The following is a 15,774-nucleotide window of genomic DNA, read 5'->3' on the forward strand; positions in this document are numbered from 1 at the left end:
GCTCTAGATTTACCTTCGACTTTATACGCAATGGTTTGCATAAATTTCGACCTTCTAGACAGTTAAAAATTACAAATTTGGTAATAACGAAACACTTTGCTTTAAAAGTAATTGTTTTGGAATAGATGCAGACGCAGTAACTTTGAATAAAAATTTGAGTTTAATTGTCCCAGTTTGGCCCCGATTGATTCGGGCTTATGTGCGTTAGGTCGGTCGCAAAGTATGTATTTTGCGTTTGTTGACAAACAAGTCAACTTGTTTGTTTGAATCAAAGTTTGTGCCGTTCCTCTTGTTATTTCGCAAAACCCGACACAAGTGTCCCTCCTTACGATGCCCTTCCTTGCTTAGAGGTCCCCCTGAGTGGTTCCCTGCCCCCCAATTAGGTTATGTTTCACCTTTTGCTAGCCCCCGTTGTAAGTAATGAGCGACACAGATGACACGGATGAACTCCTCTTAATACCTCCCGATTTTTTTACCTCAAACCCTGCCCTTAACCCTGATAACCTCGGCCCTTATTACAGAGTTGTGGACGGTTTGATTACCCAAGTGAACCACTTGGAAAATCGGCTCAGTTTTATTGAAAGTTCGTCCGAGTTTAGTCTTAGTCTAATAAGTGATTCACCGGAAATGTATTCACCCTCGCGACTACGTAAATTTGGGGCTGACGATGGGAGTAAAGCAACGTCGAGTCAGAGCACCCCCCAGAAGCCACGGACAAAATTTACGATGAATTCCCTGCCAAATAGCCCCGATATTGAGCATTTGAAAAAGCCAACCCTTAACAAAGGGAAAAAGTCGGAATATAACCCAATGTTGGGCGAAATCGATAATTTCTTATCAAACGTCAAGTTTATCAAGCGTTTAAATACGGTGAGGAACCTCGAAAGTGACTTTAATTCCATGGACGGGGTTGCAAAAAACCTAGATATGGGGCAAGTCAACGAAATGCTAAAAGAAATCGAGTTAGAAGAAGCAAAAGAGAAACCTTGTGTTAAGGACAAGTTGTGGCAAACTGGAGACAACATGGGGGCTGTCCCTGACTACGGGTTCGGAATGAGGAACAATATGTACCCAGAGGCAAAAAAAACCGAGTCTGATAGTTCAGACTCCACACAAGCAACAGTTTTTGAAAAATTCAACGATTGTAATTTAGGGTTAGTCAGTTTATCCAAATTGTGGAATTCGAACGACACAAGGGGTCTTCCGAGCAAATTTCAGCAGAAATTGCAAGAAGAGAGGCTGCGAAGACAGGTAGGCTAACTTAACCTCAAAGTGTGACAGGTGACAATTCGATGAAGTGGTGTCCAAAAATTAGTTCATGTATTTTGCCACCGGCAGCACTGAATTTCCCAGTGGCGTCGCCACAAAAAAGAAAATTTTCCAGACCTGAAAAAAATTACATTATCGGATTTCTTTTATCAGTTATAAAAAGAAGAAAAATATTAATGATGAAGTGATTTTTCGTCGTTGATAATTGTATAATTTAATTGTATATTAGTTTCGAATTTCTTATAAAAGTTTTTTATTTATTTTGAAAATGAAGCAGATTTTATTTTTTTACAAAAGCTTTTACTTAAATTTTGCAAAGGTGGGCAGCGCCTAAATTTTTTGTGTTCCAAGTTGACAGTTTTGAGAATTTATATAAGAATTAATCACTTTCAAATCTACTATCATTCTAACTATCAAGAACCTCATTAACAAAGCTTTTTAATCTGTATCTAATTAACAACGTTTACCCACCAATGGTTGAAATTGTCAAATAAGTAAATGTCCTGCAAACTGGCGACCAATTTTTTTAACACCTATACAAAAGCTACTAATTTATTACATCTTTATGCTGGCAATAAACTTATTTGGAAAAATCCTATAACATGTATTAAATATCACAAAAATGTACTTACTAAGACTATTTACCCCTAAAATTTTCGTCCAAACAAACTATTACCACGACGTATCATACGAAAATTTTATTTGTCCTCCAACTTCCGTTTTGGTACATTTTTTGTTGTTTAGTTTTTGTAAAAGTTACCTTTTCTCAATTTTCACTATGTAGATCAGGAACATTATACTAGCCCAGTCAAATTAGACAAAAATAAGGCGATCGTTGAAAAAAATACCTAGAGAGTTGGAATTTTTTTAAAAGCTTTCTTTACACTCAGTTAGACACATATCAAAAGTCCCCGAAGGTGGGGGGCGATCTCGAGGATGGGCAGGGGGCTAAAGCTATCTTTTTGTATTTTTACTTATATCTCGGAAACGGTCAGCCCTATCAATTTTTATCTTCTTAACAAAATTAAAGTTGATAAAATTTCCTACCAAATGGTCCTAGCCTTATTGTTGTAGGACTAACAGTAAGCGAGTTACTAGCTTTTGAAATTTGGTGTTTACATGACACTATATAACTAAACATTAGTATATCATAAGTATTTATATGAAAATAGTGTATATAAAGCGTCTCCCACCTAAGCTAGTAGTGGGAAATAAGAGAGAAAAATACTTAAAAAATACTTCTTTCCCTCGGACTCTTCAGTTGAGAACCACAATTCAGCATCAGAAGATGACCCAGAAGGTATGATAGAATGAACTGTTGGACTCAGGGCATACAGTTTATTATAAGATTTATTTAAAACATCTATATTAAATCATCTATTTATTAATATTTTACTGAACAAGACTGTAATTCAGTTTTCAATGCTTGAGACGAAGATGAAAATGCAGCATCTACAGACGACTCTGAAGACTTCTGTGACCCCCCATGTCCCCCCCCCTCTCTTCTCTAATGAAGTGTTAGACCCAATAAATTCAGTTTATTGTCAGTTTTTCAAATCACAAGACGTTCTTTTTTAAAGCACATTTTTTTAAATAATTATTTCTTTCCAGCCCTATAACTAGCTTATGGTTAGTTCTACAAGAAAAATGCATATAACCGTTTTGTAGGAAATTTTATAAGCTTTAATTTTGGTAAGAAGAGAAAAATTATAGGAGCAACAATTTCCGAGGTATAAGCAAAAAAAAACAAAAAAAGACTGCTTTAACCCCCTCCCTCTTCCCGAGCTCGCTCCCCAATTTCGGGGACTTTTGATACATGTCTACCCAAGTGTAAAGGAAACTTTTTAAAAAAACTCCAAATCTGTAGGAATTTGTTCTACCGATTTGTCGAATTTGACTAGGTTATACTCCCTATAAAGTTTTTAAAATGCGTTGTGAATTATTACTGATTCCGAGCCACATATCTCAAAATTTTCCTTTTAAGCGTTGCCGATTGAAACGCAGACGCCGTTGCTGCTCGCACATGAAAGCAAGTCATTTGATTAAAAATGGGCGATTTTAATACGTTTTCCGCATTTTAGCATTGCGAACAAGCAATTCAAGAATTACAAAATCGCGTATTAGAATTGCAAGAACGCGTAGCTGTCGCGATCCAAGTCGACGAAGCTAAAGATAAAGCGATTTTACGTTTTCGCGAATCTTGGGAAAAAGCCGGAATTAGATTACAAGACATAGAAAAACAGAAAGAGAAATTAGAGGAGGAGGTTGATAAATTGAGAAGGAAATTAAATGAGGACAGTGATGAAACGACTCAGAAAATTGCACATTATGAAAAAGAGGCCTCGCTCGCACTTAACATAGCCCACAGTAGTCAAGATAAATTAGTAGTTTTAGAAAAACGGTGTCAACAATTGGAAAATGAGCTGCGAACGGCTGAAATAAACTCGGAAGAGTTTCAACAGAAGTATTTACAAGAATTGGAAAAAAGCAAACAATATCCCGAGATTTTAGCAGCGAAAGAACTTGAGCTTAAAAACGTAACAACCCAATTGTTTTATCCAAAGTTTCAAGATTTTTTTTAGTGTAAATTGGTGTTATCGGATGCTAGGAAAGAAATCACTCAGTGCCAAAAAGCGGTCGAAACGTGTCAGTCTGAACTTGTATCAATTAAAAACGAAAATGAATCTCTACTTGCAAAACTAGACACAGAAAAAGAAAATAATAAACGACTCACTGAGCAAAAAAACAAATTATTGGACGAAATCGCCGCTCACAAAAGTATCACGGTTTGTGTTTTTTCATATTTTTCCCCCCAAAAATTTTTGTCGTATTTAGCGCGGCCTCCAGGACGAGTTGAGCAAAAGTCGGGAACAGCTCGAAACTAACAAACTCGAACTTAAAAGTTTCTACCAAGGTCAGGTGGAGCTCGTGGTCCAAAGCAAACTCAAAGAGTTCCAAAAACAGCTCGACGAGGCCGAAAAGGCCCTCAAAGAGGAGCTTTCGCGCAAGGAATTGTCAATCGCCAAAACAGCAGCCTCCCACATCCAGCAAATTTCGGAAAAGTAGGTGAACACTCGGAGATTCCAAATTTAATTTTGAAATTAGGCACAGCTTGGAGGTTAAGCTCCTTGAGGAGAAACACCAAGAAGAATCCCGGCTGTACCACCTCCAAATCACGCAACTGCGGCACGAATTGGACGAAGCCAACCACAAAATTAAGCGACAACACGAGAAACAGGCCCATATTGAGCGACAACTCCATAAGTTCATGGAGAGTTTAAGGCAGGACCATGTGACAACGCTGGATGAGATGAATTCGTTCCGGTCCAAGTCTTTGGAGGAGATTTTGTCGTTCAATATGGCGGAGGAGGAGGACAAGATGGGGGAAACACCGGTTTCGAGTCGACCGGAAAAGGGCACGAGACGCAAAGACGGGTTACAGGAAACGATTCAGATGGTAACTGCGAATTTGATTGGTTCGTAATGTCACGTGGTTTGCAGCTGTTGGACAGAAAAGGACAAGGCGATGAGGGCTGCAGTGTCACGAAGGAGAAAATGCGCGATATGAAGGGGAAACCACCCTGGAAGTGATTCTATTGATTTTTTATACTTTATTTATTTATTTTTTAATAAATTATTGTTTTTTTTTATTTTTAATAAAGTAATAAATGAGTTTATCACCCGAATTTGTGTCTTATTTCCACGACAGAGAGAGACAGGAGATCTGATTTATTCGCGGTCTTTCAAAAATGTATTTAACGAACAAAACTGATTCGAACCGATTGATAAAATTCTTTTCTTGCAATATAAGTCGGCTCAGATCAGATTAGCCGTTCCCACATCTGAATAAATCCCTCCGTTGTTTGAAAAAGTTTTCCCTTCTCATGGAAACAAACAAATCTGCGATTCGATCAATCGATTTTTCGTTAAGAAGCATTTTATGAGCTAGTTGAAATGCTGTAAAACTGGGAAATGAGTTTGTAATGTGAACAATGTCGGCATGAAGACGACTTATAAACGGCACTAGTGAGTAACGACCAGTGCAGTTGCACACACAAATTGCCTTTAATCATTTCAAAGTAAGCGACGACGACGTATTCGTGTAACGTTATGCCATATACCAACCGCAACACTTTCGTTGGGAATTAAAACGATTAAACCGAAATTTATTGCAGTGCAGAAATGCAGCGTCATACGGGGCAACCCTTGAACCCGCTGCATATTTAAAGCAAATTTTACTAAATGAGGAAACTCACTTATTGCACAACATGCATTACAAACTTGTAATTGCCGGCCTTTGTGATAACAGAAACGACCAAAGTCGTTTTGCTCGTTGCTTAGTAGTACTTGAAACTATGTCTATTTCGCTACTTTTCTATGTTTTTGTGTGTTTTTTATTAATTTTGTTGTGGCAAAAAAAGCGACTTTTGTACTATAGCTGGAATATTGATGGCCCTCTTTCTATCCCACTGTTCGGGAACCCGTTTGTAATCTTTGGAGGAAAGTATTGTCACAATTATGCATAAATTTATTATCTTTAACACCCATAGATGTCCTAAATAATATGTCACTCTATTCTCGAAAATATAAACCAATTTGTAAATTTTGGGTTTTGGGGCAATTAATTTTTTGGGTTTCGCACCCAAAATACGTCGAAATAATTCTAAATAAATGTCTGGAGAAGGAAAGGAGTTACAAATATTTAGAAGTTGTTCTTGGACGCGGCTTATTCACAATTCCAGGTAAAGTACGCAACGAAAACGAAGGACCTAAGCCAAAATGTACGCAACAGTAACTTAAAATAAATTGAGAGATAATTATTACAGTACATTTACAATTACGCAGCTGAAACTTGAGTCGTGTTTATCAGGATTCTGTACAAAGTTCATTTACTTCTATAATTTTGTCAAAATATGTGTCACTTATTTAATGTACATTTGAAAATACAGCTGTTACGTATTTAAGCATTTATTTTCTTCGTTTCTTCGCACAACATAGACTTAAAAGGACGGGGTTGACAGCGTTCTGAGTGTGTATCTGTTGCGTACTTGCCTCAATTTTTCGTTGTAAAAATATAGGTACACTACAAAAAATCAAAGATATCTTAATGAATGTGATCGTTTCTGCTGAGATTTATTTTATGTTATTTGCAATCAAGCCACTGAAATTGAGATAGTCATCGTCATTCTAAAGGTTCAACTGTTGCGTGTTCAAGCCCGCGACCTTTTAAAACAAATGGAATAGACGCTTAGATGATTTCATTGAGATAATTTTAGAATGCAGTCGTTGCGTTGAAAATCATTCAGTTATCCATAGCTTATAGTTTATTTTCTTTATAATTACGCACATAAAACTTTAGTGAACCATTATAATCACTCTTCCGTAAGTTGCGTATTTTCTCAAGGTTTTGGCCACAATTTATGTGCTTATATAATTTTGTCAATAAATTCGTGATCTATTTACAATTTTAATTAAAGTACATAACAAAAACTTAGAAATAAAGAGAAATAACTCCGTATTATGTATGTATTTGTTACGTGGTTTATGTTAACAGTAACAAGAAACAAGAACTTAAGGAATGGATTTAGATAGTTGGGGGAATCCTCTTTACTCTTTTGCGATGATTTTAAAACGAAAATTTGGAAGAACCACTAATTATGCCCGTTCTGAGAATGTTGCTGTTGCGTTTTTGAACCTCGCTAACACTATCTGTGTGAGTGCGTGCTTGTTTATTAAAATGCGCAACCTCACCGTTCTGAGAGTGTGTATTTGTTGCATATTTCTTGCGATTTTTCTTAAAATGTACAATAAGAAACGTCTGTTACTTTCTGGGAATTACGTTGTTTTTAACACTTTGGTCTATTTAAAATAACTATGCAAGTGAAACTTCACAGAACCAATAATAATCACCGTTCCGTATACTGTTGCGTATCGAAGCATGAACTTGTACACAATTTGTTTTTCTCTTTAATTTAGCCAATAAATGGAAAAAGCGCCGCCAAGTGATTGAATCAATCCTCGATGATGACTTAATTGACAGCTTTGCTCAAATTTTTAAAGACTATTCGGATATTTTATTAAAAAAATTGGGCAAGTTTGAGGGACAATATGTCGACGTAATGCCTATTATGACCCAATTTAGTTTGGATATTATGTTCAGTAAGTCGTGAATATATTTAAAAAACATAAAGGTAACGGTGTGTTAGGTACTATTTTGGGAACAAAAGTAAATGCCCTTGACGAAGATACCAAAATTGTTATAGGAGTCAAAGAGTAAGAACACCAAACGCCAGTTTAAATGAAAAATACAAATTTTAGCCTCATTGAGTCAATTATCAAACGTTTATCTAACATTATGTTACGACCAAACTTATTTTGGAAATTATTGTACTTGTCTCAAAAATCCGAAGAACTGGACAGAAGGATAGACCACTATTTTAGAACGGTACTTTTTCAACAAAAGTACCATAAAAATGCCTAATTCCACTTGTGACAGGCGCTCAAAAGTAGGAGATGCAAAAGTACCACAGGCGGTAAAGTTTTTTTGGATTTTTTGTTGAACCAAACGGATGAAAATTGGACTGATGATGAGCTTTTGGCCGAAACACGTACCTTAATAATCGCCGGAACGGATGCTATAGCCACAGCTACGTCTTTTTGTCTAGTGATGCTAGCAATGCATCCTGAAATTCAAGTAAAATCTTCAATTTTGCAACTTTTTGTTTTGAAAAAAAAAAATTACAGGATCGGCTTTACAACGAGACCGGTACCGCTTATCTCGAATGCGTTATTAAAGAGACACTGCGACTTTTCCCTACCTATAGTTTTATAGGGCGAGAACTGGACGAAGACGTGGTTTTGGGTAAGTTTTGAGGGTTAGTACCACCGTTTCGAGTGATTTTCAGGAAGGTACACTTTACCAAAGGGCAGTTCGGTCGTAGTACCGCTACTTGACGTGCAAAGAAGTCAAAAATACTGGCCCCAGGCACTAGAATTCAAGCCTGATAGATTTCTCCCCCCGAAAAGGGGTTATTTCCCTTTTAGTGTTGGCCCCCGGAATTGCCTCGGTACGACTTTATGTTGCAAAGTACTCACCTGAGTTGCTTCCCCAGGTCGGGAATTCGCACTGAAGGCTATGAAAATACTGCTATCGAATCTCCTCCGCACTTTTCAAATCACCGAAACACCCTTTAAATCAATTTCTGATATCAAGGTATCGACAAATGTGGTTACAAGAAGCTTCCAAGGCTGTATGATCAAACTACAACCTCGTTAATCTAAGTCTCATTCATTTGCAACTTTGTAAAGTGCATTAAAATTCTACAAGTAGCTTGTGCACTATTATTTTAGTTTTATTGCCTATTATTTCAATTTTATTATAACCCATTATTTGTAAAACCAATAAAACAGAATTTTCGGGTCCAAATGTTCACTTTAGTTCCACTACAAATTGAGCGGTCGCTTCCTTTCTGTCACACTTCGAATTAGAACTCTAATAATGTATTTCGTAACTCCCGGTCTCATTTTTACGGTAATAGCACTTTGGTTGTTGTGGTCATTCTTGTGGAAAAATTTTTTCGCTACGAAGATCAAAGGACCATGGGCCTTTCCGCTCATCGGAAGCGCCTACGTCCTGTTTGGCGGAACACACAGTAAGTCCCACAGCCTCCAGACGAGTTTTAACTTTCCCGGTTAGATATTTTGGAAAATACGGTCCGAGTGGTCAGCAAGTACCGGCCGTTGTGTAAACTGTGGTTGGGCAATAAGTTGACGATTTTCCCCTCGAACCCTGACGACATCCAGATGATCCTCAACAGGTCTTTGGAGAAGGAGGAGGGTTATAGGTACATCAAGACTGTTTTTGGACACGGCTTGTTCACTAGTCCCGTAAGCGAGTGGAAGGGGCATCGGAAAGTCATCGTTTCGACTCTCAACCAGCAAGTTTTGAACAGTTTTATGGACACGTACAATATTTACACGCGGGAATTGATCGAGAAACTCAAAATTGACACCAAGGACGGGCAGCATATCGATATGTTCCCCATTATGACCCAGTGCACCTTGGATATCATCTGCAGCTCCATCATGGGGACGCAGATGAATGCCATGAAGGAGGAAAGTCAGTTTATTATGTGGATGACAAGGTAGTAACCCTTCTTGAAGCAGTACCAGGACGGTTGGTGTTTCAGAGTGGCCGAGCTTGCAATCATTCGCATGTTCAACATCTACTTGTGGCCAGAACTCTTCTGGAAACTCAGCCCAATCTCGAAAGAGTCGCACGAGCTTGACCAAAAAATCTACAACTATGTCAAAACGGTTATACACAATAAGAGGCACAAGGGGTTGAAGTCGCACACTGGCAAGAAGATTTTCTTGGATTATTTGGTCGAATTGACGGACCGGGAGGGCCGATGGACTGACGAAGAATTGACCAATGAAACCAGGAGTGTGATTATGGCAGGGAGTGATGCCACAGCTTTGACCCTTTCATATTGTCTTGTAATGCTGGCGATGTTTCAAGACATACAAGTAAAAATTTCTCACGAAGTTTCAGCCCAGTAATGGTGTTTTGCAGGACAAGGTGTACGAGGAATTGTGTTCGGTTTTCGGTGACAGTGACCGGTTCGTCACCGTCGACGATTTGCCCCATTTGCAGTACTTGGATCGCTTCATTAAAGAGACTTTGAGGGTTTTCCCAGTCACCTCAATGATCGGTCGCGAATTGACCACAGATATGACCATAGGCAAGTCTTGTGTTGTTTTTTCCCAGCTAATTCCTTCTTCCAGATGGGCATTTTATACCAAAAGGTACTTCAATTGGATTCCCCATTTTGTATATTCACAGGAACCCTGAATATTACCCCGACCCGCTCAAATTCGACCCGGATCGTTTCCTGCCGGAAGAAGTTGCCAAAAGACACCCTTGTACTTTTATTCCGTTCAGTTTTGGGCCGAGGAATTGCATTGGTACGACTTGGTCGAAAATTTTGGCAACAGCGGTAAAGCGTTGGTTTCAGGTTATAGGTACGCGATGATGACCATGAAAGTGATTCTTGCAACTCTGCTTAGGAGTTTCAAAATGGTGCACACCCCGTATAAAGAAATTTCAGAATTGAAAATTAAGTTTGATATTGCCACCAAAGTCGACGAAGGGTATCCGGTGCGAATGGAGCTTCGCAAAAATGTGGCAGCTGGCACTAAATAGTTGTGTAGAGTTGGATTTTGATCAGAAATAAACGATTTCGAGACTCTAATTGTGTTTCTGTTTCCCTCAAGTTTCTTTTCTGGGTCCAAATTTATTTTGCAGTACTGATTTCTCGCAAGGAATTCATTTTTATTGTCGAAATAAAAGAATTTTTTTATCAATATCTTAAAGTTTTTGTGACACTTTTTGAGTGAGTACTTACTTAGAGCTCTTTTGCTCTACTATTTTGGATTTTTTGAATTTTGGGATTTCGCACAACGAAATATGGCTTGAAGTGGAACATTTTTTATACAAAGTTGTAGAGTGTACTTTCGCACGCTTGTTTTCTTCGATTTTGGAAGTACTTTGTGAAAAATTTTGGTGTTGTCTTTTCGATTTTTGAGCAGTGGTAACTTAAACTTGTTTATAATTGTAATTTCAGGACTTCCCACAAGCTACCATAACTTTTAACAGAATATTTTCTCTACAAAGTTAGAGAATGCACTTTTCAAAGTCTACTTCTTAAGTTTTGAGCTGATCTTTAGAAAATATATGTGGTTCAAAAACCAAATTATTGCACAATAAATAATTTAAACTTATTTTTGTTTACAAAGTTTTAGAATATATATTTTATTTCTGTTCTCTTTCAGCAAAAATTAGGTGTTGTTATTTTAATTATTGGACTCAATTTCTTACTTGTATTACCTGTAATTTCTGGACTTCCCACAACCTACCATTACTTTTAATGGAAAATTTTTTCTAAAAAGTTAGAGAATGTACTGTATCTAGGTCTACTTCTTAAGTTTTGAGCAGATCTTCAGAAAAAATATGTGGTTCAAAAACCAAATTCTTGCACAATAAATAATTTGAACTTATTCTTTTCACAAAGTTTTAGAATATATTTTTTATTTCTGTTCTCTTAGGTTTTGAGACCACTTTCAGAAAAAATTAGGTGTTGTTTTACTTATTTTAAGGAGTGGACTTAATTTCTTACTTGTATTACTTGTAATTTCTGGACTTCTCACAACCTACCATAACTTTTAATGGAAAATTTTCTCTACAAAGTTAGAGAATGTACTTATCTAGGTCTACTTCTTAAGTTTTGAGCTGATCTGCAGAAAAAGTATGTGGTTCAAAAATCAAACTCTTGAACAATGAATAATTTGAACTTATTTTTTTTACAAAGTTATAGAATATATTTTTATTTTTGTTCTCTTAGGTTTTGAGACCACTTTCAGTAAAAATTAAGTAAAAATTAGGTGTTGTTTCACTTATTTTAAGGAGTGGACTTAATTTCTTACTTGTATTACTTGTAATTTCTGGACTTATCACAACCTACCATAACTTTTAATGGAAAATTTTCTCTACAAAGTTAGAGAATGTACTTATCTAGGTCTACTTCTTATGTTTTGAGCTGATCTGCAGAAAAAGTATGTGGTTCAAAAATCAAACTCTTGAACAATGAATAATTTGAACTTATTTTTTTTTTACAAAGTTATAGAATATATTTTTATTTTTGTTCTCTTAGGTTTTGAGACCACTTTCAGTAAAAATTAGGTGTTGTTTTACTTATTTTAAGGATTGGACTTAATTTCTTACTTGTATTACTTGTAATTTCTGGACTTCTCACAACCTACAATAACTTTTAATGGAAAATTTTCTCTACAAAGTTAGAGAATGTACTTATCTAGGTCTACTTCTTAAGTTTTGAGCTGATCTGCAGAAAAAGTATGTGGTTCACAAACCAACCTCTTGAACAATGAATAATTTGAACTTATTTTTTTTCCAAAATTTTAGAATATATTTTTTTTTGTTATCTTAGGTTTTGAAATCACTTTCAGAAAAAATAAGTGTTGTTTTACTTATTTTAAGGGTTGGACTTTAATTAATGATTGCCTATAACTGTAATTTTTGGACTTCTCACAAATGAATATGGCTTTGATTAAAATGTTTTCTTGGCAAAGGTTTAGAATGTCTATTTTGTTAGGTTTTAATTTAATTCTAAGAGAAAATACTATTTTTGAAAATTGATAACTCCATCACTGTACCTAATTTTTGGACTTCTTATAACCTAAATGGCTTTTAGTGAAATATTAGGTTTTGGTTTTGGGTCCACTTTTTGAATACTGAGTAACTTGTTCATAACTGCATTTTTTGGACTTCACGCAATCGAATATAGCTTTTGATCGAGTATTTTTTTCACAAACCATACCTTCGTAAGCCTATTTCTTTAGGTTTAAACCCATTTTCTAAAAAATTTGGGTGTTGTTATAAAATTAAGTTCTTGAACAATGAATACTTAATTTAAACTTGCTCATATCTGACACTTCACACAACCGAGCTTTAACTGCTCTAAGTATATAAGGTTTTAATCTTAAGTTTGGAGTTCTAAATGATTAAGATTAGAAGATTAGATTCTAGAACAATGAATTACTCTAATTTTTGGGCTGTACACAACCGAATTCAGCTTTTACTGCAACATTGTTGCGACAAAGTATTTACTTTGGATGGACGATTTTTTTAGATTTTGTACCCATTTTTGAAAGAAACTTTAGTGTTATTTTAAAAATGATTTGAACAATGATTTTACTGATAGTTTTCCAAAGCAGTATCTTTATGGAGATCGGCAATAGATATTTTGGGCCTCCTTCTGTCTCAATATTTTGACCGGTGTAAAGGAAGCGATTTACAATTTCGGTGCATGCAACTTCTCGTGCAAAATGAATTTCCTGCGTTCTTATAATCGCGTTCAATCAGCAGGAATGAAAATAGTTCCCTGCATTCCCTTCACGTGTGTCGTAAATCTCGCTGATCGTCTGCGAATCCTCCGAACAAATCTCACTTCATTAATAATAAGAATTAATCTGATCTGTTTTATTTCTCCCCATAAATAGACGATTAACAGTAAATCTCCAAGAGTGCCGTTAGTTCATTCAAAAATCGCGGTGGTTAATTGGCATAAATTATGGGCAGTGTGGACAAAGCGTGGATTTATAGGGCCTTGGATGGGTATGCAAGGTAATAAAAATTTTTTGTTAATTATCATTGTTATTATGTGAGTGCAGCGTTTCTTCGGTCATAATCATAAATTCAATTAGCCAATTATATATTCAGTTGCCTCTGGTCAGTGGAGCGGATAACCCGAGTTCAGTCGAAGGAATCCTCAAGCCTACCCTGTTTGCCATCGCCGGCGAGATTCGCGGAAAAATCGGTCTAATTCATTAGTTATTCCACAGTTCGGCTGTTTTCGAGCGGAACGGTTGTCTCTACGTGCTTGGGTTTCCTGAGCCGAAAAATGGGCCAATCTTGACGTCGCTCTCGTCCCAAATCTCATTCCAATCAGTCTCGAGGCAAGACTAGACAATCTTGCTCTAGTTGATTGCGAAATTAAAATTGAGATGATTTATGTGGTGCTTTGCATAAGAATGCGTCGACTTTTTCACATTTTCTCATACTTAGCACCATTATTATAATTTTTTAATTCCTCGCAGCTGCTTGCGGCTCCACCTCACCGAACCAATTACCGCCTCCAGTGGGTGCCTTTTAATTATAAATCAGTGGGTGTGCCACAGGAAACTGCGCTTTGGTGGAAAATCAGACAATAGAGTCCGGCGTCTCTTCACTGGACTAAGGAAATATGCGCGCGAGACAAGTTCTCAACGGACCCTAAAAGGAGTCGTCCGAGTTCGTTCTCGGAAAACAACAGACGGCAACTTTTTTCCGAACATCTTGAAAAGGGGAAGTGTTAGGAAAGTGTCTTGCCATCTCCACGTTTCATACCAACAAGTATCGAGAAGTCGTAGAGCGGACGATACCTGGAGACGGCGAACACATGGTCGGAGAGGAGGGCCAAATGGACAACCCACGAAATGTGCCGAAATACGGGGTGTCAATAAAGAAATAAGCAAAGATAAACTCGATTTTGGCGGACGCTAACCCGGTTTTTTTATTTCTAACAATTTGAAAAAAAAAGAGTTTGGAACTACCTACTGGAAGAACTTTTATTTTCCCCAAAGTACCTCAACATCCCACCTTCTAAAATACAATTGAATGTTTATGTTGCTATTTGTTTTGAATTTTTTGTTTTTATTTGAATTTTATATTTGTATTTTTTTACCACCTTCAAAATCTTTCTTTAGCCTAATGATTTGAGAAATTTTCTGTTTTTTAAGAGAAAATAATAGCGTACAGAACCTAAGTTTAAACGAAATAAATTTCACTTGATACTTGAGAAAAACTTTTATTTTTCCTGCATCAAGTATCCTAATTTTTTGGTCAAATACTTTTTTGTACTTTTGTCTTGTCTTTTTGCTCTACATGGAAAATATTATACTACGCAAAAAAAATTTAGGCATCAAAATATCTTTTCTCGGCATTGTGGCTTCTGCTCTTGTTCTTTGCCTTTTCGGCAGAATTTTTAGCTATTTTATAGGAAAAACTGATTTTGGTTTAAGCGTTTGGGGAAAGGTACAATGATAGTAAATAATACGAGTATTATTTCTGTTTATTGGCATTTCTCTATGAATCAAATAGAACTTCTTGCCTTTTAAAAGAAATATTTTTTTCAAAAACAATGTGTAGGCAATAACCTAATGATGATCAAAACAGTTTGAAACAAAAATCATTTTGTACAAAATTAAATAACTAGGACAAAATTATAGTTTATTGACTTATGCACTCATCCTTTTCCACCATCAAGGATACTCAAAAAAAGGATTTTTATTTTTTTATGCATTATAATTGTTTGAAGTTAAAATCGTATAGCTAAGTAATAACTAATAACGTTTAATTCGATAAGCGGATCTGGTGATTGAAACTGATGTTTAAAATGAAAACTATTTTCTTCAATTTAAAAATTAGAACAAACCTAATATTACGACTGTTGATGAAGACTTAACTTTTTTTCCACCAATCAAATAAGTACTTTGTAGGCAATACAACTATTTCTCTTGGAATGAAAGTACCTTTTTTCGGGCATGTGCTTCTCCTCGCCTTTTTCTTGTCCTCTTGGTAGAACTGTTTGTTCATACAAAAAAATTGATCAAATTTAATATACTTTTTAAGAAATTAAATAGGTAATAACTTCTTGTAATAAATAAATTTGATAACAAGACTTGATCAGTGAAACTGATGTTTAAAAGTGACATACGACTGATGGTGAAACCTCTGGTACACTTTTCTTTTTAATCTACAAAGGAACTTTTTAGAAAAACAAATTATCTTGGGTTAAAAATATTTCTTTTGAGGCCGAAAGCTTTTTCGCGTGTTTGTTTTTTTTAAACGAAATATTTTGCTATTTAATTAAAAAAATAGCGTTGATA

The 15,774-nt window shown here is 36.1% G+C and overlaps 3 protein-coding genes across 5 annotated transcripts; all 3 read left to right on the plus strand.

Annotated features, from left to right (window-relative positions):
- Positions 1-182: 182 nt before the first annotated feature.
- Positions 183-4,955, plus strand: LOC100141616 (centrobin). Of its 3 annotated transcripts, XM_064358024.1 has the most exons (8): positions 184-413; positions 522-1,251; positions 3,254-3,298; positions 3,351-3,806; positions 3,852-4,055; positions 4,105-4,331; positions 4,375-4,726; positions 4,771-4,955. In XM_064358024.1, exons 2-8 carry the CDS (start codon positions 628-630, stop codon positions 4,858-4,860), a joined length of 1,998 nt encoding a protein of 665 aa, XP_064214094.1. In that variant the 5' UTR covers positions 184-413; positions 522-627; the 3' UTR covers positions 4,861-4,955. The 3 variants fall into 3 exon arrangements, with proteins under 3 accessions (XP_008191226.1, XP_064214094.1, XP_008191227.1); XM_008193004.3 differs by having other exon boundaries at positions 183-1,251; XM_008193005.3 differs by lacking the exon at positions 3,254-3,298 and having other exon boundaries at positions 184-1,251.
- Positions 4,956-5,043: 88 nt separating this feature from the next.
- Positions 5,044-8,599, plus strand: LOC103312411 (cytochrome P450 4C1). Its single transcript, XM_015978280.2, has 8 exons — positions 5,044-6,011; positions 7,246-7,428; positions 7,476-7,542; positions 7,588-7,714; positions 7,766-7,963; positions 8,014-8,131; positions 8,175-8,336; positions 8,382-8,599. The coding sequence occupies exons 1-8, from the start codon at positions 5,834-5,836 to the stop codon at positions 8,543-8,545; spliced, it is 1,197 nt and encodes a 398-aa protein (XP_015833766.1). The 5' UTR covers positions 5,044-5,833; the 3' UTR covers positions 8,546-8,599.
- A 115-nt stretch (positions 8,600-8,714) lies between these two features.
- Positions 8,715-10,519, plus strand: LOC657325 (cytochrome P450 4C1). Its single transcript, XM_963791.4, has 6 exons — positions 8,715-8,921; positions 8,966-9,413; positions 9,459-9,798; positions 9,845-10,013; positions 10,057-10,236; positions 10,287-10,519. The coding sequence occupies exons 1-6, from the start codon at positions 8,768-8,770 to the stop codon at positions 10,472-10,474; spliced, it is 1,479 nt and encodes a 492-aa protein (XP_968884.1). The 5' UTR covers positions 8,715-8,767; the 3' UTR covers positions 10,475-10,519.
- Positions 10,520-15,774: the final 5,255 nt, after the last annotated feature.

This window comes from Tribolium castaneum, chromosome 7, assembly GCF_031307605.1.
Source record: "Tribolium castaneum strain GA2 chromosome 7, icTriCast1.1, whole genome shotgun sequence".
In the NCBI taxonomy this organism is placed as follows: Eukaryota; Metazoa; Arthropoda; class Insecta; order Coleoptera; family Tenebrionidae; genus Tribolium; species Tribolium castaneum.

Bases quoted from the DNA above. Each gene is read 5' to 3' on its own strand.
- LOC100141616 (XM_008193004.3), top strand. From the start codon at position 421: ATGAGCGACACAGATGACACGGATGAACTCCTCTTAATACCTCCCGAT. The intron at 1,252-3,253 runs GTAGGCTAACTT...TTTCCTTTTAAG, and splicing joins AAGAGAGGCTGCGAAGACAG to CGTTGCCGATTGAAACGCAG. The intron at 4,056-4,104 runs GTTTGTGTTTTT...TGTCGTATTTAG, and splicing joins CCGCTCACAAAAGTATCACG to CGCGGCCTCCAGGACGAGTT.
- LOC103312411 (XM_015978280.2), top strand. From the start codon at position 5,834: ATGTCACTCTATTCTCGAAAATATAAACCAATTTGTAAATTTTGGGTT. The intron at 7,429-7,475 runs GTAAGTCGTGAA...ACGGTGTGTTAG, and splicing joins TAGTTTGGATATTATGTTCA to GTACTATTTTGGGAACAAAA. The intron at 7,715-7,765 runs GTACTTTTTCAA...CACTTGTGACAG, and splicing joins TAGACCACTATTTTAGAACG to GCGCTCAAAAGTAGGAGATG.
- LOC657325 (XM_963791.4), top strand. From the start codon at position 8,768: ATGTATTTCGTAACTCCCGGTCTCATTTTTACGGTAATAGCACTTTGG. The intron at 8,922-8,965 runs GTAAGTCCCACA...TTTCCCGGTTAG, and splicing joins CCTGTTTGGCGGAACACACA to ATATTTTGGAAAATACGGTC. The intron at 10,014-10,056 runs GCAAGTCTTGTG...TCCTTCTTCCAG, and splicing joins GACCACAGATATGACCATAG to ATGGGCATTTTATACCAAAA.